The sequence below is a fragment of the Miscanthus floridulus genome, chromosome 15 (assembly GCF_019320115.1).
Source record: "Miscanthus floridulus cultivar M001 chromosome 15, ASM1932011v1, whole genome shotgun sequence".
In the NCBI taxonomy this organism is placed as follows: domain Eukaryota; kingdom Viridiplantae; phylum Streptophyta; class Magnoliopsida; order Poales; family Poaceae; genus Miscanthus; species Miscanthus floridulus.
The window spans coordinates 39,768,879-39,795,286 of record NC_089594.1 but is presented as its reverse complement, the minus strand read 5'-3'; the positions used below and the strand labels follow the sequence as shown (position 1 = coordinate 39,795,286).

At 44.9% G+C, this 26,408-nt stretch overlaps 1 protein-coding gene, 1 long non-coding RNA gene and 1 pseudogene across 3 annotated transcripts; all 3 read left to right on the top strand.

Annotated features, from left to right (window-relative positions):
• LOC136507387 (putative F-box protein At2g02030) overlaps positions 1–3,903 on the top strand; it is a 42,038-nt pseudogene extending 38,135 nt beyond the window's left edge.
• A 13-nt stretch (positions 3,904–3,916) lies between these two features.
• On the top strand, positions 3,917–5,067 carry LOC136506595 (uncharacterized). The gene is made up of 4 exons (XR_010771669.1): positions 3,917–4,177; positions 4,389–4,460; positions 4,583–4,738; positions 4,883–5,067. It is a non-coding gene; the product is annotated as an uncharacterized lncRNA (long non-coding RNA).
• A 13,450-nt stretch (positions 5,068–18,517) lies between these two features.
• Positions 18,518–25,833, top strand: LOC136508837 (uncharacterized protein ycf45-like). Of its 2 annotated transcripts, none has more exons than XM_066503620.1 (10): positions 18,518–18,777; positions 19,200–19,262; positions 19,383–19,460; positions 19,818–20,038; positions 20,283–20,355; positions 20,453–20,737; positions 21,074–21,217; positions 24,835–24,885; positions 25,279–25,523; positions 25,704–25,833. In XM_066503620.1, the coding sequence occupies exons 1-9, from the start codon at positions 18,592–18,594 to the stop codon at positions 25,348–25,350; spliced, it is 1,173 nt and encodes a 390-aa protein (XP_066359717.1). In that variant the 5' UTR covers positions 18,518–18,591; the 3' UTR covers positions 25,351–25,523; positions 25,704–25,833. The 2 variants fall into 2 exon arrangements, with proteins under 2 accessions (XP_066359717.1, XP_066359716.1); XM_066503619.1 differs by having other exon boundaries at positions 25,666–25,833.
• The last annotated feature ends 575 nt before the right edge of the window (positions 25,834–26,408 follow it).

Here is a 26,408-nt window from a genome sequence, read left to right as displayed (position 1 = left end):
CTCCTTTTTTAGTGTATCATTCACCATAATGAGAGATAATTCACTCAAGGGAGTCGCTTTGCTAGTAGCAACAACAATAAGAGCAGAAATAGAATCATCAATTAAATCTCAAGTGACTCCTACACTTGCTTTTCCAATAGGCTCATTCCTTTGAGCAAGAAGAGAAGAGTGAGCGTTCTTGAGCTCCTCATGAGTGTTTAGTAGAGCCTCTTTGTCATATGTTCCTCAAAGGATTGCTCAAGAGCCTTGTGCCTCTTGCACAATTATTTGGATTCCTCCCTCTTCATAAGGACAAGGGCCTCTTGTAAAATTCGATGAGTTCCTCCTTGAAGGGTTCCTCATCCTCACTCTCACTAATAGCTCTCTCATTGAATTGTACCTTCGGTCCCTTGGACATGAGGCATGATGGTGTGTCCAAGATGGAGATATTATTGTTGATGACGATGCCCGCAAGTGACGTGGATGGTGTCTTCTCCTCATCTTCACTTGTGGAGGAATTAGAGTCCCACTCAACATAATATGCATGCGTCTTATTCTTCTTGAAGCTCATGCTTTAGCCTTCCTTGTTCTCCATGTTCTTGCTCTAGTCTTTCTTGGAGGACTTGTTCCTATTGGGGCAATCAGCTATGAGATGACCAAATTCCCCACAATCGTAGTGTCTCCTTTATTCCTTCCTCCTTGACAAAGATCTTCTTCTCCTACTACCAAAGCCCTTCTACTTTATGAGTTTCTCAAATCTTTTCGCAAAGAGGGCCATTTCTTAATCATCAATGCTTGAACTTGAGCTCTCTTCCTCATCATCACTTAGCTCTTCTCTGTTCCTCTTGCTTTTGGTTGATGAAGCATTGAATGATGTGCTCTTCTTCTCCTCCTTTTATTTCTATGAAGATTAGATATTGACAACATTCAAGCACAAAGAAATGGTTTGGGACACCAAAGTCGAATATCTCATCCAAGTGATAAAAAAGCCATGTAAAAGCCCAGATAAACATCACTTGGGATGAGAAGAAGCGTAAAAGCCAGGAAGCAATACCAATTATTTAAAATCTCATCCAAGGAATAAAAAACCAAAAGAAGGCAAAGATCAAAGTCACTTGGCTTAAGAAGACACACAAGGGTTAAACCCCACTCGGTAAAGAAAATCTCTCAAAAACAGTTGAAATAAATGTTCTAAAAGCCATTCAAACAATCTTGAAAAAATGTTGGTCCCCAAAGATATAGGCAACGGCCCAACGCAACTGAGACAAAACAAAACTTCTAGTCCTCAAGAAGAGGCAAAAAGGTTCAACACCACTAGACAAAGTTATGCACATAACTTATATGCGTAACTTACCATGTGACAAAGCTATATGCATAACTTTTATAAGTTTTTAGAAAGTTGCAAAGTTATGCAAATAACTTTATCAATATAAGTTTTTAACAATATTTTATATACAATTCATCATGATAACTTTGTTACGCGACGTTTAAAACCTAACTTTTGTTCATAACTATCAGCGAGCAAACTTATTCATAATAATTTCTCCACATAACTTTTATAGCACGACTTTACATAATAATTATATGAATAATATAACTTATATACACATAAGTTATTGTTGTCCAACATATTTTACAAAAATTACACACAACTTAACCAACATATTTTTCTATTTAATTTGTTCCGATCAAATTTCTCAACATAAAAAGGTATTCCTAGTATATAAAAGAAAAATAGATAGAGTAATGAATAAAGAAAAGAAAGGATGGAGTCAGAAAATAAAATGTGATAGAGAAAAGAAAAAAAAAAGTAGAAAAATTGAATGGACGTAAGTCCATGATCATGACCAGGGATGAATCACTCAAGCGTAGAGTAAGAGAAATAGAAAAAACAAAGAAAATGCTAAGTCTATACAGGTTGTACACGTGAAAGTAAAGGCGAAAGAAAAAGACACGTCCGTACATATCGCACAAAAAAAATCCAGTTGCACGTGTGTGTTAAGACGGCGTGGTCTGTAGTTCACTGTGGCGCGATGGAAAAGGAAAGAAAAACAGGTCATACGGGAAAAGGAAATGAACCAGTCCACGCACCGTGTTTGAATCGCGCGAACGATATCGGTAATGGAATTGGGGGACCTTATATGTTATGCATCTACCAGATTTTTCTTTTTATTTTCCATATCTTTATATTATCCTATTAGAAAACTCATTTTACGGATCTGAGTCACTTTGACCTCTCAGTTATGATGGATTCAATTTTTTTTTAAAAAACAATTTTTTTTAATCGCTTTACTGAATTCTGCTTGTAGCGCTGAGCCTATTCTGTTTCCGTGTGGAGCCGGCAGCTCGCCGTGCCTGTTACACAAAGCTGTAAAAAACTCTCTGTTAAGGAAACACGTGCTAAGCATGTTCTCGGTAAAAAAACGGATTCATTTTTTTCTTTCTTTCTTTTAGCAAAAAGAACAAAATCCCATTAAGACCGAAGATCCTGCTCCCGGAAGGACCCCGGACAGAGGAAATCAACCTAGATAGGTAGTGTTCGAATTCGACTAGGAACCATCCGCACTCAGCGTAGCCAAACAAGCCAATACCGTGCGTTGCATATATAGATATTATTACTACCACTCATCAATTAAGTCATTGTTCATTGCTGCATGTTCTTGGCGGCATATACACGAGGAAGAGGAAGAAGAAGAAGAAGAAGAGGGCCCATCAGCAGACTTTCGAGTTGCCGGACGAGATGGTGTGGGAGATTTTAATCCGCCTGCCTGTGCAATCCCTGGCGAGGTTCAAGTCCGTCAGCAAGGCGTGGCTCGCCAACATCTCCGACCCTTCCTTTGTGCTTGCACATCTGCAGTGTTCCAATGAGAGTCAGCACCGAAACCCGTCGTCATCCTTGCTCGTCAGTCGTCACACCCCAGGTTCTTGTTGAACGGGGTCCTGTCGTCGGGGCTTTCTCCACCAACATCTGCTTCTACCAATGGTCTTTACAAGAAGAAGACATGAACATGAGGGGTACTGCAACACTTGTTTACGGGAGGCATTTCCCTGCTACCGAGTTCAGGAAAGTGTCCACAATGGCGCACTGTGATAGCCTAATGCTGCTGCCCACCGACACCAAGGCCTATGTCTTCAATCCGGCCACAAGGGATGCCATTGCACTGCCCCAAAGCCAGCACAAACATGGCGGCTGCCTCCCGGTTGGCTTGGGCCTTGACACTTCCACCGGAAAATATAAGGTTGCGCGCTCCTTCTATCGTTCCCGCAGTTCTGAGATGGTTGCAATGGGGATGGAGATTTTCACCGTTAATGGTGAAGAGGACCCATGGAGGGAAACCTTGGTTGATCCACCCTACCCTATCGTGTGTCCACAGACTGCCACACACTACAAGGGGTATCTATTCTATTTTATCAATAAGAAGAGTAATCATCAATACCCTGATCCGAAGGGGTTACTCCGCTTCAGCCTTGTTGACGAAACATTTGGTGTCACTTCATTGCTCCCCAACATATATCATATGGTTGAAGATGAAGGTAAAGATGTTTATCTTAATGAGCTTGGCGGGGAGCTATGCGCTACTCTCTTTATATTGGGTTTGCGACAAGTACTGATATTCATGACAAGTGATGTTCTGAATCCTGATTGGAGTTGTCGTTATGGAATCCATCTGCCAAACAAATTCTATCCATTGGGCTTGCCTGCCAGCGGTAGGATTCTTATGCGAGTAGGTAATCAGGTCATTGATTATGATTTGGAATATGACGTTTCACGTGAAGATGGAATATTTGATATGGATGGCATAAGGTACCTTGGACCCAATGAAGACATCTTGGGACTTGGGGCATGAATGGCCGGAAAATGTACGCTGGTTTGACATTGCTTCTTACACTGAAAGCCTTGTTCCAGTTACTCCTAAGGCAAGCTTACGACGGGCTTTATAGTGTGTATGCTTGTCGACCTAGTCATGTAGTGCTTGCCTCGGAGCCGGAGGAGGCATTAATTATCTGGACCTTCAGTTAGGGCCTGTTTGGATTACATCCCAAGAAACATGTCTGGCGCGAGAAGCTGTCCCAGGCGGGGCTCCGATTGATGCCTGGGCGAGCGCACGCCTGGGCCGGAGGGCAAGAAGCAAACAGGCCCTAATCAGTCCAGCGTTTCTAACTTTCTATGAAGGAGTATGACGAAGATTGCAACTTTGTAAGTGAGCAGCAGTCACATGACCATGTTATCTCTATTTGTTTTAGAACGTTACAGGTTACAAGTGCTTGCTATGGTCTTGGTTGTACTTGTAATAGCGCATAGACTGTGGCAGGTTTCAGATTATATTTCTATGTGAACTCATTGTCTTGGACATGTTACTTTGTTTATTAATTGTTTCGTTCGTTTGTTGGATTCTCTTTCTTGAAAGGGGGCATGTGAGAAGAACAGCAAAGCCCGTAGCTCGTCACTCAGTCAGAAAAATAAACTTTCAGTAACTGAGGTAGCTTCGAGTGGCCTATGTTAATTTGTTTAATGAATGAATATATATATATATTTTGGCTTTGAATATATAAGAATGATTTTTTCTTTGATGGATTTTGACCCAATCCAATGATTCCTCAGAAGGAGGTTAGTTTTGATAACACAAGGTCTGGGACTCTGGCTCCGAGCAATCGAACTCGATACTCTACCGTCAAGGCCGGAAGGGTTTGCCCTGGGACACTGCAAAGGGATCGAGCTTTTGTTGCTGATGAAGAATGGTGGAAGAAGATCAATAAGGTTTGTTACGCTTAAATAGAAAGTTAATTGGATCTATACCATTATAAAAACACAGTTCAGTATTTGGAGATATGCCATTGAACCGGTTTGCTGTCTGGGTGATTTTAGTCGCATGATACCCTTTCCTTTTCATTACTGGTGTAGGAGCTGCCGTGTGCAACGAGATATCGAAACGGCGGTCTACAACTTGACGATAAGTTGAAAGTAATGGTGTGGAAATGTGGATCCTTCACCTTCTCCGGAAAGCCCGAATGTGTAGCTACAATGGAATCTTTTATGCTTTAATATCCAACATGACACATTTTGTATTGGATCCTGATATAGCATGCTTTGCATCATGACAAGTATGGTTTGTAAATGAATGTGTAGCTATCCTCCGGTTTCCTGTTTTCGGCACAAGGAGGGTCAAATAATAATCCTATATAATTTCTGGTATAACTGTGGATTCAATGATTCTTATCCGTAGCCCTTTTGATGAACAATAATGATACGCCTCGGGTGTTCGTCCCGCGACTCACGTCCAAACGTGCTCTAAAAAAACTCCCCTGCACCTCCATCCCACGGTGCGGCACCTCCATCCCGCGCCGTCCCCCGCGGCGCCTCAACCGGCCAGTGCCCGCCACCGGCCCTTTCTTCCCATCCTGCGCACGCACAGAGCTCCCCGCCAGCCCCTTCTTCCCACCCCCGCCGGGCCAGAGCTCGCCACCTGCGTCTGCGCGCCGGCCCCTTCCTCCCGGCCAGAGCTCGTCGGCGGCCTGCACCCGTTGCTGGCCTGTCCCCGCATCCCTCTCCGCCTGAATGCGACAACGGCAGCCCGCAGTGCGACCAAAGCTCGCCAGCAGCTTGTCCCCACCGCCCCCTCTGCTTGCCATCTGCAAGGGCTGCGACGGTGCTGCCCTCCGCCTACCCATCCCCCGTTGTGCGCTGCATTGTAGGGAAGAAGAAGAATGGTGAAAAACACATGTTGCAAGTGTATGTTTCAAGTGTTTTAGAGGTATGTTGCAAGTGTTTCACGTGGATATTGTAAAAGTAGATCGGGATGTTGCGTTTGTTGCAATAGTTGCACACATATGTTGCAAGCTTCTGTTCCCAATGTTTCATCTGTTCTTCTGTAATACCCTAAAAATTTTGCATTTTTTCAAAATAGATAAAATGATTTATTAAGCATTTTTGTAAGCATTGAACCTAGGGGAATAATATTTTTTATGGAATTAAAATCAAACATAAGGTTAAAAACTTCTTGATGCATACATGCTGCTACATATTTATTTATGTGATGATTGGTCTTGATTCAAAGTTCAAATGAATTCAAATTCAATTTAAAAATCATTTGGAAAATTTATTTGGAAAAAAGATAAAGGAAATATTTTCCCTCCCTTTCTCTTCCTCACTTCCAGCCCAATTGGCCTTTTTCATTCCCACGGCCCACTCGCCCTCCCCCTCTTCCCTTCCTGGGCCGGCCCACTTGGGCGGCAACCGCAGCCGCGCTGCCTTCCACAACTAACGCCGCGTCTCAGCCGCTGACGGCTTGGGCCCGCGCGTCAGTGTCGTCCCCCTCCTCCCGCAACCGCGCGTCCCATGCCAGTCAAGGCGCAACCGCCGCCGCGCCCATGTCTTCGATCGTGGGAGCGCCCCTCCCCACACCCGGCCTCCATAAAACAGCGCCGAGCCCTTCCCCGCTCCCTCTGTTGTCTCCTTGCTCCCTCTCGCGTCGCCCGTGCTCGAGGTAACCGTCGCACCGCAGCGCCGGGATCCACCGTCCGCCCTCCGCGCGGTCAGTCGTCCCCGAGCCACGTCTCCGCCCGTTTTCCACGCGGTGAGAACCCTTTCTTCCCTCTACCTCCCCATGCTGTTATTTTCAATTTTCATGCCTTGTATGTCCATTTTTGGGTGCGCCGACGACCTCCGCCTCGCCGGCCATGGCGACCGCCGTCTCGGTCCTCCCCTCCGGCCGCCTTCTCGGCCTGGACGAGTTCGCGAGAACCCCCGCTACTCCCCGGTGCTCTCAGTTCTTCGAACCATGGACCGTAGCCCCCGAACCGAGCACACCGGCGAGGTTCTTGCCGTCGGCCATGGCAGCGCCGCCGCCGGGCCACAGTTCCGGCCGGTGCTCCCTTCTCTCTCTTTCCCTCACTAATCCGAGCCCTCCATCGTTTGATCAACGGCTCACAGAAGCCAATACCCCTTCGCGTGTAAATTTGCTAAAGAGACCCCCAGGTTTCGTTTTATTGAACCCACAGTCCATAGCACAATTCCCGAGTACGCTTTCTCCTTTTGAAAACATCAAATGTATTGTTTAGTTCAAAATACGTTTTCAGTATTTACAGAAATGCCACTTGATTTGTTTTGCTCATAAAAACTTCGTTTTAGCTCCGAATTGACCCGTTCAAATTGCGTTAGCTTCGTAATTTCATAATCTACGTGTTAGTACCACTGTTAATAAAGTTTGCAACTTTTAAATTTCATGGTTAGGTTTAATTAAATAAAGTGCTATCGGAAACCCTGTTTAATTCATAACTTTCGCGTTTTAGCTCCGATTTTCATGAACTTCGCGTTGACGTGATCGTAGCGAGACGTAGATTCTTTTCATAAACATTTATCTTGTTTTCTATACTGTTGGTGTACTATTCTAATAGTAGGATTGTTTGCTTTGCATGAATGTTCCTGGAATGTTGTGTGTTGTCGTGTTGGTCGTGTTCAGACGGTGAGGAGAACGTTGGAGATCAAGAGTTCTTCGATGACCAGCAGGACCAGCAGGAGTTTGTGAACCAAGGCAAGTATAGCATGGGATTTACCTTGATGTCCTATTCACTTTAATCATTCACTCATGTGCATGTGTCTAAATTTGATAACCTTAAGGACATCCTAGTTATTGGATGACATGTTTCCTTGACTCCTATGGGTTAATTGCATATGGGTAGATTGCTAACGCTCTAACTAAACATGATCTATACAATGGGTAATGATTCTATGGAACTAAAAGTAAAACATGCTTTATAACAACAGATCCATAGGGCGAAGGAGCAAATGACTTTCGATCATGTTGCTCTTGGCCCTCCATAAGGACTTATCTGTTGGCAAAAGCTGGGACTGACAGTGCAACCGTGAGAGTCATATAGCTCTGACTATAGCTCAGTAATAGAACCTTTTCTAGCTTGTTAGAGGTTACCTTTATGGCGCAAAAGGGGCTTGCCACGTTGGGTATAGGGCTGCCTCTGTTCCTATGTGTATAGCCATGATGGATATGTGCCATATGAAAGGGGGTTCCTACATCTGCCTACTGAGGAAACTTAGCGGCCCTAAGTTGTTAGAGAAACCTATGAAATGGCTTCATAGTGTACCCTGCCCGCTCACCTTGGCAGTGATATGGGAGTAATTAACCCGGGCATATGGGAATCACGACTCGCGGTGAATGTGCACCACCTCTGTAGAGGGTTACAAACTGTTATAACAGTCGTGCTCACGGTCACGGGCGGCCCGAAAAACTCACAGAATAAATGGTTACTCATTGTGGTTCATTTATGATGGTATACAATGATAATATGATGCAAATGATTCTGATATCTTCTTATGTGGGATTAAATTGGAGCTTAAGCATAACTTGATTAAACTTGATAATAAAATCTTGACTCACTAAAAGTGTTAACTGCAGTAAACCAGTGTCATCCTTTTTGAGCTACATAACCCATGTTATCTTGTTAAGTACGGGAAGTACTTACGCTTGTTTACTTTCTATATTTGGATAAAAATCCTAGATGGATAACAGATGACAACGGGTATGAGGAGTTTCCTGAGGATTATTAGGTTTGTGGTCAACCAGTTGACCTTTCCTGTGATGGAGTTCCACGAGAGAGTTATCCTTTTATCTTCCGCTCTGTTGTGTAAGACTATGTGATATTATTAATCGTGATGTAAGATACACCGTGATGGTACTTTTTATAATTTTTCGATTTATGTGTGTGACTGATCCCTGGGCACACATGAGGTTTATGCATTCAATTTTATCCTTAAAATTGGGTGTGACAAATTGGTATCAGAGCCGTGTTGATTGTAGGACGCAAGCCTAGTTAGAAACAGTTGTTTTAGCATCTTTGCTCCTCTGGTTTCTTGCTTACTGTCTTATTCTTGTTATTTTATTAAAACATTTATGTTTTTCATACCTTAATCTATTATATAAAATTGTTGATTCTAATTCTATCTCACTCTAAATCTATAGATGTCTCGTAACCCAAAGACTGCCTGCCTCAGCACTGCAGACTACCGTGCTATGTTCACCCCCCGTGCTCCACAGGCGGAGAAGAAGATTGTGATCATCTCCGATGATGAGGAGATGGCTACCCCGACACCTGCACCTGCTCCTACTCCAGCAGATGCACCTATCTATCCTATTGTAGCTACACCCGAGGAGTCATCAGCTACTTCACCTACACCTGTGCCATCCCCAGCTGTCCCTGTGGTGGATGAGGAGATAGGTTGAAAGTGCAAGTACTACTTCAAGCCAGCCCCAGAGATGGCCTACTACCACACTCTCCTTACTCATGTGCTAGATGACTACTATCCTGATCTGCATGCCTCCATCAGCTATCATTGTGCAGAGTACCAGCATCCTTTGGAGGCAACCTTTTGGAAGGTAGAGCTGGTTGTCACTGCTTGGAATGACATAAAGAATGGACATGAGATGGAGACTGTCCACCGTGCCACTGCCAGAAGGGCCCATGCATTGGATGGCATGGAAGATGCAGCTCAGGACGCCTACATCTACTACCATGGCCATCGGTTTGAGGCCATGAGGGAGGATCATTTTAGGTTTCTTCCTCAAAATGATCATGAGGGTAACTAGCAGGTCCTGGCTCCACCAGAGAGTGACCCAACTCTAGAAGCAACAGTGCAACATGTCCATGCCATGCAGGGGGTAGATGAAGAGGTCAAGGGAGAGCTGCGTGCATCACCGAGGGCCGAGAGACATCTCCAAAAGCAAGTTGATGAACTACGTGCTCAACTTGGGTAGCCACCGATCTACAAGAAGAAGCGTCAGTCGTTCACCATGATTGACATCGCCCCGTAGATGTTAGGTTCCTTGTTTTAAAGCTATGACGTTGTTAGTTCGTGTTTCATGTTTAGTCTTGTCTGGCCTTATGAATTTTGATGATTAGATGTTTTTAATTGTGAACTTGGTTGATTTAGAGTTTGGTTGTTTGCTGGAAGTTTGCGGGCATGTCCACAAATTCCATAGATTGAAACCTTAAGTTTAGATGAAATCTTAATGCAGATGGTTTGCTTATCTCTGTTGTGCTGTTTTCTGGAGCGACCTGTGTTCTTTATCTTGTATCTCAAAATCTGAGCTGCCAAAAATTCTAAAATTTTTGTGGAGATAACTAGACTTCTGTATCTTTCAAATGTCTCTGAAATCACGTCAATAGCTATTCAGGTTTGTGAGATCTAACTGTCACAAGTTGAGGTTTCTGCGCAGACTAGAACCCAGAACAGATTCGGTTTAGCTCTATTTATGACCATGTGTATGTCAGAATCTGTAAAAGTGATCTAAATAAAAGTTGTAGCTGATCTCCTAAGATTTCCAACTGTTCTTGGTACACCACTGTTGGATCTCTAAAACTCGAGTTATAACAGATTTACTGAACTACTGTATTTGAATCTTGTCCAGAAAATTTTCAGCATTGTTCCTTATCTTTATAAGCTCTCTATAAATTGGAAATATCTGAAATTTTGCGCATTTATTGGAAAGTAGATGGCTGCAAGAGGAGGAAGAGGCAGAGGCCATGGTCGTGGATGTGATGCTCTCATAAATCCACCACCACCTCCACCAGTGACTATGAAACAATTGATGGGAATGCAAGCGCAGTTGATGCAAGCTATGATGCAGCGCTTGGATAATGAACCTGCAAGAGGACTACCGCCTGTTCAGGTCAGAGATAAGCATGGAGAGTTTATGAAGGGTCGTCCTTCGGTGTTCACCCATGCCTCAGACCCCTTGGAAGCAGACAATTGGTTGCGTGCTGTGGAGAAGCAACTTAACAAAGCACAATGCAATGATCTTGAGAAGGTGTTGTATGCTTCTGGTCAACTCCAGGGAGCGGCTCAGGATTGGTGAGATTCTTTCCAATATGGACGCTCCAACAATGCTCCTGCTATCACCTGGCAGGAATTCAAGGACAACTTCCGGTCATATCATATCCCCGATGGACTGGTGGAATTGAAGCAAGAGGAATTCAGATCCCTTAAGCAAGGATCCATGACTGTGGCGGAGTATCGTGATAAGTTTGCTCAACTGTCATATTATGCTCCAAATGATGTAGCTGAGGATAAGGAGAAATAGCGCCGTTTCCTCAAGGGACTTTATGATGGCCTGTAGCTCTAGTTGATGTCCAACACCTACCCTAACTTTTAGTCCTTGGTGAACCACGCTATTGTGATTGACGATAAGCGCAAAGAGATGGAAGCCAAGAAGAGGAGACTTCAAGGGCAAGCTTCTGGAAGCAACACCTGCCCGCGTACCTATCCTCAATAGGGTTTTCAGCAGAGGAATCAAGGACCATCTAACCACCAAGGAACCTATGGTCAGTATCCTCAGCATAACCAGTTCCAGCAACGCCCTCAGTACCAGCAACAGTATGGTAATCAGCGTCCCCCGCAATAGACCGACAATCCGGCAACACGCCAGGGAATGCCTAACAATGCTCCTATAAAGAGTGGTGCACCCAATAACCCCGATGCATGCTACTGCTGTGGAGAAGTAGGTCACTATGCTCATCAGTGTCCAAAGAAGCAGAACCAGCAAGCTCCTTAGAACCAGAATGGCAATCAGAAGTTCAACGCCCGACCACCTCACACTGCGAAGGTGAACTATGTGTCATCTGATGCAGCTTAGGAGATGCCCGAGGTCATGTTGGGTACATTCAGCGTCAACTCTATCTCTGCTACAGTACTTTTGATTTCGGTGCTTTGCATTCATTTATTTCCCAAGCTTTTGTTAGAATGCATAGCATACCTTTGTGTGCTATGAAAACCCCCATACTAGTAAATTCACCGGGAGGTAGTATGCCCGCTTCTTATTGGAGTCCCTCAACTAGCATTTCTTTAAGGGGTAGACTTCAAAGTGAAACCTATTGTGTTGAGAACAGCGGGAATTGATCTTATTCTAGGAATGGATTGGATGAAACAATACTGGGCAGTGATTCAGTGTCAGGAGAAATCTGTTGTTGTGACATCACCCAATGGAGATAGAATCTGTGTTGAAGTGGTAGTGCAAGCTCAGCCAACAGCCACTGTGAATTAGTTGGATGGTGATGCCAATGAACAAGATCGTGTTATGGAGGAGTTCCTGAATGTCTTCCCCGGTGACTTGCTAGGTATGCCACCTGACCGTGACATTGAATTCATTATTGAATTATTACATAGAACTGCACCAATAGCTAAATGTCCATATAGAATAGGGGTTAATAAATTAGAGGAACTTAAGAAACAACTAAAAGAGTTGCAAGAAAAATATTTCATACGCCCAGTTCTTCCCCATGGGGTGCACCTGTGATCTTTGTGGATAAGAAGGATAGAAGCCAACGGATGTGTGTGGATTACCGTTCACTTAATAAGGTTACTATCAAGAATAAATACCCTTTGCCTAGAATTGATGACCTATTTGATCAGTTGAGAGGAGCCTATGTGTTCTCCAAGATTGATCTCCGCTCAGGATACCATCAGCTTAAGATTCGAAACTCAGACATACCCAAGACAACATTCACTACACGGTATGGCTTGTATGAGTGTACCGTTATGTCTTTTGGATTGACAAATGCACCTGCATACTTTATGTATCTGATGAATAAGGTGTTTATGGAGTTTCTTGATAAATTCGTGGTGGTATTCATTGATGACATACTGATATTCTCCAAGACCGAAGAAGAATATGCTAAACATATAAGGTTGGTCTTGCAAAAGCTTAGAGAACATAAGTTGTACGCTAAGTGGAGCAAGTGTGAGTTTTGGTTGAAGGAGGTCTCTTTTTTGGGTCATGTTGTTTCCAACGGTGGAATAGCAGTGGATCCGGGCAAAGTGCAAGATGTATTGGATTAGAAACCACCAACCAATGTAAGTGAGATTCGTAGCTTTTTGGGATTGGCTGGATACTACAGGAGGTTCATTGAAGGATTTTCCAAGCTTGCTAAGCCTATGACAGCTCTATTGGAAAAGAATGCCAAATTTGTATGGTCTGATAAATGCCAAGCAAACTTTGATGAGCTAAAGAAGAGATTGACTACAGCTCCAATGTTGATTTTGCCAGATTTAAACAAGAGCTTCTCTATATATTGTGATGCATCCCGTTTGGGCCTTGGATGTGTTCTTATGCAAGAAGGAAGGGTGGTGGCATATGCATCTAGACAATTGAGAAAGCATGAGTTGAACTACCCTACTCATGACTTGGAATTGGTAGTTGTGGTTCATGCTTTGAAAATCTGGAGACATTATCTAATTGGGCGTAAGAGTGATATCTATACAGACCACAAGAGTTTGAAGTATATCTTTACACAATCATATCTGAATCTGAGACAACGTCGTTGGTTAGAATTGATCAAAGACTATGATTTGAAAGTGCATTATCATCCGGGAAAAGCAAATGTCGTAGCTGATGCACTTAGCAGGAAGAGTTATGCTAATGGACTTGGGATGACATTTATGTCTAGCAGAGTTGTGTGCTGAAAAGGAGTATCTCAACTTGAGTCTTGTCACTAATGCAATGGAATTAGTGATAGAGCCTACATTGGAGCAAGAGATACGTAAGGGTCAATTGGAGGATGAAAAACTAAAAGAGATAGCGAAGAATATAGTGCTTGGAAAGGCACCAGGATTCAGGATGGATGAGAATGGTACTCTTTGGTTCGGAAAAAGGATATGTGTACCTAAAGTGAAGGCTATCCGTGATGTAATTCTGCAAGAGGCACATGAGTCTGCCTATTCCATACATCCTGGAAGTACCAAGATGTATTTGGATATCAAAGAGAAGTATTGGTGGTATGGTTTGAAGCGAGATGTGGCAGAGTATGTGGCTTTGTGTGACACTTGTCAAAGAGTGAAAGCTGAGCATCAAAGACCTGCAGGGTTGCTACAACCAATGAAGAATCCTGAATGGAAATGGGAAGAAGTTGGTATGGATTTTATCGTAGCTTTGCCCCACACTCAAAGAGGTTATTATTCAATATGAGTAATAGTGGATCGACTCACCAAGGTTGCTCACTTTTTACCAGTCAAGACTATCTATACAGGTGCAAGACTAGCAGAGTTGTACATGGAAAGAATAGTGTGCTAACATGGTGTTCCCAAAAAAATTGTGTTGGATAGAGGCACTCAGTTTACATCATAATTCTGGCAGAAAGTATATAGATCTTTGGGGACAAAGTTGAATTTTAGTTCTGCTTACCACTCGCAAACTGATGGATAGACTGAAAGGATCAACCAGATTTTGGAAGATATGTTGAGAGCTTGTGCACTGCAGTATGGTACTAGTTGGGATAAGAGTCTACCATACGCAGAGTTCTCGTACAACAATAGTTACCAGAAGAGTCTTAAGATGGCACCTTTTGAGGCGTTGTATGGACGTAAATGTAGAACGCCCTTGTTTTAGAATCAGACTGGTGAAACTTAAGTGTTTGGACCCAATGTCCTTAGAGATGCAGAAGAACAAGTGAGAATGATTAGAGACAACTTGAGAGTGGCTCAGTCCCGACAAAAAAGTTACGCTGATACTCGCAGAAGAGAGCTGACTTTCGAAGATGGAGATTATGTGTACTCGAAGGTGTCACCAATGAGAAGTGTGAAAAGATTCAATATGAAGAGAAAGTTAGCACCGAGGTATATTGGACCTTTCAATATCCTAGAGAGACGTGGGGAAGTAGCCTATCAGTTGGAACTGCCTGAGAGTTTATCAGGTGTGCACGATGTGTTTCATGTTTCACAATTAAAGAAGTGTTTGCGAGTACCAGAAGAGCAAATTCCTTTAGAAGAACTTGCTGTTAAGGAAGATCTTACATATGAAGAGTATCCGATAAAGATCTTGGAAACTGTAGAAAGAGTTACAAGAAGCCGAACTATAAAGATGTGCAAGGTGCAGTGGAATCGATATTCAGAGGATGAGGCTACTTGGGAAAGAGAAGAGGATCTGAGAAAATCTTATTCACAACTGTTCGAGTAAGCGATCAACCAATCTCGAGGACGAGATTCTTTTTAAGGGGGGTAGAATTGTAATACCCTGAAAATTTTGCATTTTTCCAAAATAGATAAAATGATTTATTAAGTATTTTTGTGAGCATTGAACCTAGGGGAATAATAATTTTTATGGAATTAAAATCAAACATAAGGTTAAAAACTTCTTGATGCATACATGCTGCTGCATATTTATTTCTGTGATGATTGGTCTTGATTCAAAGTTCAAATGAATTCAAATTCAATTTGAAAATCATTTGGAAAATTTATTTGGAAAAAAGATAAAGGAAATATTTTCCCTCCCTTTCTCTTCCTCACTTCCGGCCCAATTGGCCTTTTTCATTCCCGCGGCCCGCTCGCCCTCCCCCTCTTCCCTTCCTGGGCTGGCCCACTCGGGCGGCAACCGCAGCCGTGCTGCCTTCCACAACTGACACTGACGGCTCGGGCCCGTGTGTCAGCGTCGTCCCCCTCCTCCCGCAACCGCGCGTCCCACGCCAGTCAAGGCGCAACCGCCGCCGCGCCCACGTCTTCGATCGTGGGAGCGCCCCTCCCCGCACTCGGCCTCCATAAAATGGCGCCGAGCCCTTCCCCGCTCCCTCTGCTATCTCCTTGCTCCCTCTCGCGTCGCCCGTGGCCGAGGTAACTGTCGCACCGCAGTGCCGGGATCCGCCGTCCGCCCTCCGCACGGTCAGCCGTCCCCGAGCCACCGTCTCCGCCCGTTTTCCCCACGGTGAGAACCCCCTTTCTTCCCTCTACCTCCCCATGCTGTTATTTTCAATTTTCATGCCTTATATGTCTGTTTTTGGGTGCGCCGCCGACCTCCGCCTCGCCGGCCATGGCGACCACCGTCTCGGTCCTCCCCTCCGGCCGCCTTCTCGGCCTGGATGAGTTCGCGAGAACCCCCGCTACTCCCCGGTGCTCTCGGTTCTTCGAACCGTGGACCGTAGCCCCCAAACTGAGCACACTGGCGAGGATCTTGCCGTCGGCCATGGCAGCGCCGCCGCCGGGCCACTGTTCCAGGCGGTGCTCCCTTCTCTCTCTTTCCCTCACTAATCCGAGCCCTCCATCGTTTGATCAACGGCTCACAGAAGCCGATACCCCTTCGCGTGTAAATTTGCTAAAGAGACCCCCAGGTTTTGTTTTATTGAACCCACAGTCCATAGCACAATTCCCGAGTACGCTTTCACCTTTTGAAAACGTAAAATGTATTGTTTAGTTCAGAATACGTTTTCAGTATTTATAGAAATGCCACTTGATTTGTTTTGCTCATAAAAACTTCGTTTTAGCTCCGTATTGACTCATTCAAATTGCGTTAGCTTCGTAATTTCATAATCTACATGTTAGTGCCACTGTTAATCAAGTTTGCAACTTTTAAATTTCATAGTTAGGTTTAATTAAATAAAGTGCTATAGGAAACCCTGTTTAATTCATAACTTTCGCGTTTTAGCTCTGATTTTTGTGAACTTCGCGTTGACGTGATCGTAGTGAGACGTAGATTCTTTTCATAAACATTTTATCTTGTTTTCTATATTATTGGTGTACTGTTCTAACTGTAGGATTATTTGCTTTGCATGAATGTTCCTGGAATGTTGTGTGTTGTCGTGTTGGTCGTATTCAGACGGTGAGGAGAACGTTGGAGATCAAGAGTTCTTCGACGACCAGTAGGACTAGCAGGAGTTTGTGAACCAAGGCAAGTATAGCATGGGATTTACCTTGATGTCCTATTCACTTTCATCATTCACTCATGTGCATGTGTCTAAATTTGATAACCTTAAGGACATCCTAGTTATTGGATGACATGTTTCCTTGACTCCTATGGGTTAATTGCATATGGGTAGATTGCTAACGCTCTAACTAAACATGATCTATACAGTGGGTAATGGTTCTATGGAACTAAAAGTAAAACATGCTTTATAACAACTGATCTATAGGGCGAAGGAGCAAATGACTTTCGATCATGTTGCTCTCGGTCCTCCATAAGAACTTATCTGTTGGCAAAAGCTGGGACTGATAGTGCAACCGTGAGAGTCATATGGCTCTGACTTTAGCTCGATAATAGGACCTTTTCTAGCTTGTTAGAGGTTACCTTTATGGCGTAAAAGGGGCTTGCCACGTTGGGTATAGGGCTGCCTCTATTCCTATGTGTATAGCCGCGATGGATATGTGCCATAGGAAAGGGGGTTCCTACATCTGCCTACCGAGGAAACCTAGCGGCCCTAAGTTGTTAGAGAAATCTATGAAATGGCTTCATAGTGTACCCTGCCCGCTCACCTTGGCAGTGATATGGGAGTAATTAACCCGGGCATATGGGAATCACGACTCATGGTGAGTGTGCACCATCTCTGTAGAGGGTTATAAACTATTATAACAGCCGTGCTCATGGTCACGAGCGGTCCAAAAAACTCACAGAATAAATGGTTACTCATTGTGGTTCATTTATGATGGTATACAATGATAATATGATGCAAATGATTCTGATATCTGCTTATGTGGGATTAAATGGGAGTTTGAGCATAACTTGATTAAACTTGATAATAAAATCTTGACTCACTAAAAGTGCTAACTGCAGTAAACCAGTGTCATCCTTTTTGAGCTACATAACCCCATGTTATCTTGTTAAGTACGGGAAGTACTTATGCTTGTTTACTTTCTATATTTGGATAAAAATCCTAGATGGATAACAGATGACAACGGGTATGAGGAGTTTCCTGAGGATTATTAGGTTTGTGGTCAACCAGTTGACCTTTCCTGTGATGAAGTTCCACGAGAGAGTTATCCTTTTATCTTCCGCTCTGTTGTGTAAGACTATGTGATATTATTAATCGTGATGTAAGATACACCGTGATGGTACTTTTTATAATTTTTCGATTTATGTGTGTGACTGATCCCTGGGCACACATGAGGTTTATGCATTCAATTTTATCCTTAAAATTGGGTGTGACATCTTCTAGACGTATGTTGCAAGTGTGTTTATTTAGATGTTGCATATATTTTCACACATATGTTGCAAATATTTTATCTAGATGTTGCGTATGTTTTATAATGTTTTCAAGTGTCTTTCAGTTGTTTTTTCAAGTGTTTTAGATGCATATTTCAAGTATTTCATCTGCTTTACGTATGTTGCAAGTGTTGCATCTGGATGTTTCAAAAGCAGAGCAGGTGTTGCATCGACCTCCTCGTGTTCTGCTGCCTCACCTCTCTGTCTCCTCCTCCACCCGGCGCTGGCTGGGCATCTACCGCCCCTCCCCGTCTTCTTGATGCTGGCGACGTTCGGGATGACACGAGCCCCACGTGAGTGCGCGAAACAACGCGAGAAACAGACTCCAAGCGTAGGCGCCCCGACGCCCCATCCGTCCAGACGTCCGGACACTAGCGAGCCCTTTTGACGAACCCTAGTGCGCTGCCTATGGTTCTTCCTGTAACGGGCTGATGTGTTTCGGGCCCTGAGGGTTTGCGAGAGAAGTTGGGCCCATGTTCACTTTGTTCAAGCAATTGGGCCCACATTTAGTTTGGGGGGAGAAAAACCGCGCGAAGGTAAAGGGAAAGCAAAACGTTATCCATCCCGTCCGGACACGGCACAGCCGCTCGCTCCCTTGTGCGCGACTGCGCCACCGCCGGCGCCGGCATTAGTTTGCCGCGCGATGGACACGTGTGCCGCACGCCGCCTGCTCCTCTTCTCGCTCCCGACCCCGAAGCTCCCTCCGGAGCATCCTCTGCTCTGGCGGCGGCGCAGGGGCAGGGCCTGGCCCGGCGTCGCTCGCTGCGCCGCTGATGCTGGCACCGGATGGGGAGGCATCGTCGAGGACGACCTTTCTGAGCTCCTGCAGGTCATCGTCCGTCACCCCTTTGGGAACTGCCTTTTTCCCCCCCTATAATTGCACAGACGTTGTATGTTATGCCGTGCGGTGCTAGTAGCTGGAGCCTGGAGGTTTGGGAGCACTGAAAAAACTGTCCAGATTAGTACAGAACTTTGGGCATTATATTATATGAATCCCTATTTGTACTGTACTGTACAATAGCAAAGGCCATACAAGTATCTCTAAGATGAAGTGACGAACAAATTCAACACAGGAGAAAAATCCTGTGTCCCGTGGACAGTCTATGTTCCAATATCATTTGCTACTTGTATTGATGACTAAACTAGTAATCTAGTATTTATCAGATTCGTGCTTTGGGCTAGTAGTTTTTGACGTTTTTTATACAAATAAATAGATCGATTGATCAAAGGGTATTAATCTTCCTTCTGCAGATTCTCCCGAGGGATTTGCGAGATAATCTGCAAAATGAACCTAGAAAGGACCAACTGCTGGAGGTGAGATAGATGTACCTGACTCCTTCAAGGCTTCAACCATCACAAGCCTCATTCTACTCAGAATTCATCTGAAAATATTGTGGATGCATATGTGATCCCAACTGATGAGTCATCAATTAGGTCATTCTGGATTTGGGGAGACGGCCAGAAGCACGTTTCCTTGGTGACTCTGGTGGCCAATATCTACGGGACAGTGAGGTATGTGACAGCCATCCTGTCCGAAATATGTAATATTACATACTTTCCTTGTCAATATTGTGCAACCCATACCTTGTAAAGAAAAGGTAGCAATACAGAGAGATCAGAGATGATTCCATTGTGGTGTGGTTAGTCTTGTCGTCTTGTCTGTTGTGTAAAGTTAGAAATTATGTTAGTGTCAAGTGTTCTGCTGGTTGGCTGCTAATTTCTTTCTGCTCATGGATCTTTACTAATGTTTATATACACTTCAAAACCATAGTAAGCCCCTTTTTTCTTGATGAGTGCACAACATAATATTGTGAGTAGATGCAAAACTGCAACTGTAATTTCCTGTTCTATGGATCTTTTATATCGTAGATCTCACAGAAAGAGTTGGAGGATGCTCAGAGGGCTGTAGGAGAGTTTGGAGGTGACAACCGTGCAGGAATTGAGGGTACTTTACATAGGATATCTGCCATAAGGAGCAGGAAAGGAATGGTTGTTGGTTTGACCTGTCGAGTGGGTCGAGCTGTTACTGGGCATGTTGACATGGTTCGTGATCTCCTAAATTACAAAGAAAGTATTCTATTTTTGGGAAGGTACCTCCCCTTATTCCTTGAATGTTTACGATCTTGATTGTATCTTTCATATATCTTTTTCAAATGGTATTTTCATAGCTAAGTGCTATATGAATATTGATCATATGAAAAATGTTCTATTCAGGAATATGTATGTGATAATAAGGCAATAGGAGTTGAACACTCTGTTTTCGCTTTGTTTTTTTTCCAAATAAATTTCAAAAGTTTAGCTGTTGTTCAATATTTTGTTCTTTTCTTCAATCAGGCCTGGGGTAGGCAAGACGACTGTTATGCGTGAGATTGCACGTGTTTTAGCAGATGAATTTCAGAAAAGAGTGGTATGTTAAACAATGTTACTTTCTTGTATCTTTCCATTTCCAGTTCAATGCACTTCTTGTACCTTATATATTCTTTTGGTACTGGTGTTTAGGGCAGGTAATTGTGGACACAAGTAATGAGATTGGTGGGGATGGGGATGTTCCTCATGCTGCGATTGGTGGAGCAAGAAGAATGCAAGTACCTGAACCATCAATGCAGCATAGGGTGATGATTGAAGCAGTTGAAAACCATATGCCTGAGGTGGTTATTGTAGATGAGATCGGAACTGAAGCGGAAGCACAAGCTTGTCGATCAATTGCAGAAAGGGGTGTTATGCTTATTGGCACTGCCCATGGAGAACGACTTGCAAACATCATTAAGAACCCAACCTTATCTGACTTGGTATGCTATCATTATGACATTATCACAATTTTGCCAATAAACAAAATGAAAAATCCACTATACCTGCATAGTATAAACATTGGTAAAAAAAATGGATCATTGAGATGAAAAAATTGCTGTCATTCTACGAGGATATCAGAAGTTCTTTTGTTACTTTTGCTTATTGAGAAGAGTAGCTGTCAATATAACAGCATGACAGCTCCCATCTAAAATTTCTTGCGTCCATACCTAATTAGAGAGTCCATGTGTCAAATATTTTACTGAAACAAGTGATTAAGCTTAAAAGTAATATTATTTACACCAGTTCAGTGAAATTTCTTATCTTCTGGAAAACAGATTGGAGGTGTAGAAACTGTTACTCTTGGAGACGATGAGGCTCGTGCTCGACGAAGTCAGAAAAGTATTCTAGAGAGGAAAGCTCCTCCAACATTCCCTTTCCTTATCGAGATGAGGGAGCGACATTACTGGGTAACACATCGGGTATGTCTATGTTATATTATATGCTAAATAGTCGAAGTACGGTAACGAGTCTAACTGTTATGTGGCTGCTAGGATTGAGAGGGAGAGAGCTGAGGGCTAAGTTGCACGGATACGGATACGCGTATCGGTATCGGAAGGATACGGATACGCGGATACGGCAATTTCCTAAGAAACCCGATACGCGGATACGTTTTACTGTTTTTTTAATAAATATAGATAATAACGCATATTAAAATTGTGAAAGAGTGAAAGTAGTAAATTACCTTGCAATAGCAAATTAGCAAGTACCATCCAAAGCAAAGACCGGAACTCCGGAAGCATCTCCATTCTTCAAATCTTCAATTGTCCATTCTCGAGTTCTCCAAGACTCCATGTCCAGAATTTGCACAGAAAAAAACAAGTAACCAACTATCAATCAATTTATTACTAAAACTTGACTACTCAGTAGTAGTTCAGTACATCACCTTGCCAATTGCAGTCTTGCAGATATCCAAGTCCAGAATTTGAACTCTGAAGTAGACAGGAGATGAGGAGAGGAGAGGACAAAGGAGTACTGTAACAGCAGATATCCGAAGGCCGCGGCGGCTATCCGGCGCGGGGAGTCGAGGCGCGGCAGCCCCGCGGGCAGGGATTCGGCGGAGGCGGGGAGGCGGAACGGCAGGCGAGCGACGCCGGCGACGTGGTCCCAGACGAGGGGCGTGGCGGCCCCCGCCGTAGAGGCGTAGGCGGAGTCGGCCGCGTCGGCGCCCGCGGCGTCCTCGTCCAACACGTCGAGCTCATCGATGCGGTCGTCGTCGGGGTTGGCGAGAGAATCGCCCTCGGTGGCGGCGGCGGCGGTGGTGGCGACGGTGAGCAGCAGGTCGAGCGCGGCGGCCACGTCCTCGTCCTCCTCGTCGGCGAGGAGAGCGGAGGAGTTGTTGGAGTCGGCGGCGGGCGTGGAAGAGCGGGAGCGGGAGGCGGATGTTGGGAAGCGGGAGGAGGACGAGGAGGAGCGGAGGAGTTGCAGCGTCGCGCCCCATAGGGCTTTCGTCTCGTGCTCCGCCGGCGGCGGCAAGGCGTCGCCGCGGGGGAAGGACAACGTCTGGCTAGGGCGTCGGTGTTGCATCGCTGTTTGTATGTGACTCTGTTATTGGGCCGGGCCGTATCCCATAAGGCCGATACGTATCAGCCCACGTATCCAATATTCATGAAAATTATTAAAATTCGGATACTCCGACGATACGTATCCTTGGCGTATCGGACACGTATCCGTATCCGATACGTATCGGATACGCGATACGCGCCTTCCTGGACGTATCCGTGTAACATAGGCTGAGGGAGAGGCACCCGTGGTGCTACAGTAAAGCGGATACTGTTCATGACCACAATTGTGGCGGCTGGGCTGCGAGGGAGGCTGGAGGCCGGCCGGGGGGCCTTGCCCACAGTCGAGCAAGAGGGAAGAGATTTCCTTCTTAATTCTTGCTTGATTAGATCGATACATCTCCTCTCCTTATATAGAGAAGTTTACTTGACTCCCAAGCAAGGCTTACTTGACCCTTAAGTAAGCTACCCTTATCTCTAATTAACTCTAACACTAATGTGCTATACAGCCAACCCAGGCCCAATAGGCCCCTGACGTACTCTAACACTACACCCCACCTGGACATGCAGCTCGTCCTCGAGCTGCAACCTAACGAACTTATAACGCTGACTCGATTCCTAACACCTAAAAACAAGCATTTTACATCTTGGCTTATTTTATTATTCTCAACATGAAATGGAGTGGGACTCTTTATTTTTGACTACTGAACATAAGGTGGACACCATCCACACGCCAAACCTGCATGTGTATAGCCTCCTGGATCCCATGGACACCATCTAGACGAAAGGGGTGCATGTGTATGGCCACCTGGAAGTGGTCGCAACAGCGACCAGCCGGGGCGCCCTCGCGGCGGCCAGTGGTGGAATGCGACAGCGCTACGCGGTGCGCTCTCGCTGGTGACCCCACGCCTTCTCCCCGCTAGACGACTGTTGGTCTGCACCGCACAGAGAAGAGCGGAGGGCTGTCGATGGAGAACGAGGTGGAGGGATGCGCCTCCCCAACCGCCGCCCGTGGGGGAAACCGCATGCCCGAGATCCCCGACGCAGCGGACGAGATCGAGGTCCTCCGCGCAGCTAAGCGCAACTTGGAGGAGCTACGAAGGGGTGCAGGGCAAAATCAGCTGCAGATCGCGCATCTCCCGCACCCGCCGACGTGCTAGGAGGCCGCGCGTAGCAGCCTGCAGCAGCACCGCAGCCGACACCTGGCGGGTAAGCATCTTCCCCACCGACGTCATCGCGAAGTTCATCGGCTGCTCGATCTGCTGCAACTTCTCGCCCGTGGCTGGAATCTGCTAGGCGTCGGTTATGGAGACGGCTGTCGTCATCGGGAACTCCAACTTGTAGAAGCGCGGAGGGTGGGCGCCGTGGATGACACCCGGAGCTGCTGGTTCTGGAGCAAAGGCTGCGGACGACGAGGCGCCGTGGTGGTGCTGCATGTTGCCGCCGGAGAGTAGAGGGTCATCAACGCCTCCATAGAAAACCCCCTCGGTGTAGTAGGGCTGCTGTACCGCCCCACCATAGTGGATCAGGGCGCCTGTGGTAGGGGCTGGGGAAGCCAATGTCATGGTCGCCGGAAACGTTGCCATCGTATACACCGGCCCTACCGTCGGGGCCAGGGCATAAGATGGGATCGGCGGCGGGGGTAGCTGCTGTTGGTGTGGCAGTGGAGGAGGTGGCAGCTGGGGCTGCGGCTGGGGCGCATAGGGCCCGACGAGGAAGGCTCTGATGCCCGCCATGGCCTGCCCTAATTCCAAGATTGCGGCCGTCATCTGCTCCGGGGTGAGGACGAGGGCGGACAGCTCCGGGGCAGAGGGCGCAATCGCCCCTGAGGACGCCAGCGCGCCTAATGCCGCCGCGCCTGCTGTGTGGGGCAGCAGCACCGACGAAGACGCTGGTGGCGGCGGGTGGGTGTGCGGCGGCGGCGGGTGGGAAGAACTCGGTAGAGGGCTGGACATGATCGAACCAGAGATCTTTGATACTAGATTGTTATGTGGCTGCTAGGATTGAGAGGGAGAGAGCCGAGGGAGAGGTACCCGTGGTGCTACAGTAAAGCGGGTACTGTTCATGACCCCAATTGTGGCGGCTGGGGATGCGAGGGAGGCCGGAGGCCGGCCGGGGGGCCTTGCCCACGGCCGAGCAAGAGGGAAGGGATTTCCTTCTTAATTCTTGCTTGATTAGATCGATACATCTCATCTTCTTATATAGAGAGGTTTACTTGACTCCCAAGCAAGGCTTACTTGACCCTTAAGTAAGCGACCCTTATCTCTAATTAACTCTAACACTAATGGGCTATACAGCCAACCCAGGCCCAATAGGCCCCTGACGTACTCTAACACTAACTGGCCTTGTGATATCATGGTTGCTGAATTTAAGATTTCTTCTCCACCACTGTTGCTGTTTTTTCTTTCACCAACCAATATGAGCTTCAAAGCCTAGGATGAAACCTAAATGGAATCTCTCAGAAAATGGTTTGTATTATTTTTCTTGTTGTCCATTTGTGCAGATGCTGACACACAATGCTGATTTTCTTTGTGCAGACAGAAAGGAGCGTGGATATGCTACTGCATGGCAAGAAGCCGCTGGTTGAGGTAAACATTCTACAAACCATGTATCAAGTTTTGAGATGTGACATATTCAGGGATACTTTTGGTGGTATGAACAGATAATAATATGATCTATAGAAAAGTTAATCAGGACCGGTCATTTCAGTTCTTTCTGTACGTATATTTCTTGCTCGCATTACCTGTAAATGTCATTAAAAGTTAATTAGGACCGGTCATTTCAGTTCCTTCTGTACCTATATTTCTTGCTTGCTTTACCTGTAAATGTCATTTTGAAGCATGACATATTGACATCTTAAGCTTAACTACTGCGCTAGCCACTATCTTTATTCGAACTGTATGATATACAAATGTCGAATCTATACTCTATGTGGTCCAGTGCAGCTTGCTTAGCAAATCTTTAATTTCCAATGGTCACAGGTCAGGAAAAGGGATAATGAGTTTCAGGTTGTAATTGAAAGATGGGCAACATATGATGGCGATGGACTCTGAACTCGAAACCCACTCGTCATAATTGCTTCTATCAAAGCTCATACTGCGGTACTTGAGGTTTCTGTGGACAAGTGTCATTTATACTACCAAGCCTCTTGTTCTGAGCTGGTACGGAATCCAAAAAGTTTACAATGCTGCTATATCCTGGTGAAATACTGACGCTGCCCATTTTGGTGAGTATGCAATCCCCACCATGACAGATCTTATATCAATGGCATTGCCAATTTTTTAAAACTGAATTTGGACATTTTTTTGGTCGAAATAGGTTATACCTAATTTTTGAAGCTTTATGGCTTTTTTCTCTCTTTTTTTTAGGAAATTCTGTTTCTGACTTGGATGGAACCTTATTACAGTGGATTGTATGGGTGAACATTTGACTGACAACTATCCCAAGCTATGCGCCCGCTCTTTCACTGAAGGCAGCCCATGAAGCAATTTTGACATTTAGTTATATTAAGATAATGCAGATAACTTCACACTAACTGGATACAAGGTCCTGCTTTATTTCTGTATCAGGTACTTTTTAGCGCTCGAAAGTTGATGTATCAATTTAAATGTATATGTTTTTCTTCTAAGAGAAGGAACCTAGTGTATGTCAGTGCTTCTAAATTGTATGAGATGTGTACATATACATATCCTTATTGTTCCTAATATATTCATTCCCCCTTTTCCTTTTTTTTATTTCACTTTATTTTTTTTAAAATTGGTGCACTGAGGTCCTCTTTTTTACTATAGATGTGAATATTCAATGTTTTCTCTAGGTGTTCAATGTTGCATGCAATATTCTCAGTTTTGCAAACGATTTTTATACATTACTCAGAATCCCAAGTTTTTTGTTCTTACTCAACCCCCAACCCCATCCACCCCCACATTCAAAAATGTATGGTTGAGATGTCTTGGTTTTGGATTTAATAATTTCTTGAGCTCATTGACCCTGTAATTTTTGCAGTGTCTGACTCTAATTCTTAATCACACTATTTTTTATAAGGGTTCCTACATTATCTGACTTTTACCAATTTTTTACTGAAAACATTTATCCTTTAGTTTTATTGACTTTC

Coding starts and splice junctions, on each gene's coding strand:
- LOC136508837 (XM_066503620.1), top strand. CDS start 18,592: ATGGACACGTGTGCCGCACGCCGCCTGCTCCTCTTCTCGCTCCCGACC. Junction 20,039..20,282: donor AGTATTCTATTTTTGGGAAG/GTACCTCCCCTT, acceptor TTCTTCAATCAG/GCCTGGGGTAGGCAAGACGA. Junction 20,356..20,452: donor ATGAATTTCAGAAAAGAGTG/GTATGTTAAACA, acceptor TGTTTAGGGCAG/GTAATTGTGGACACAAGTAA.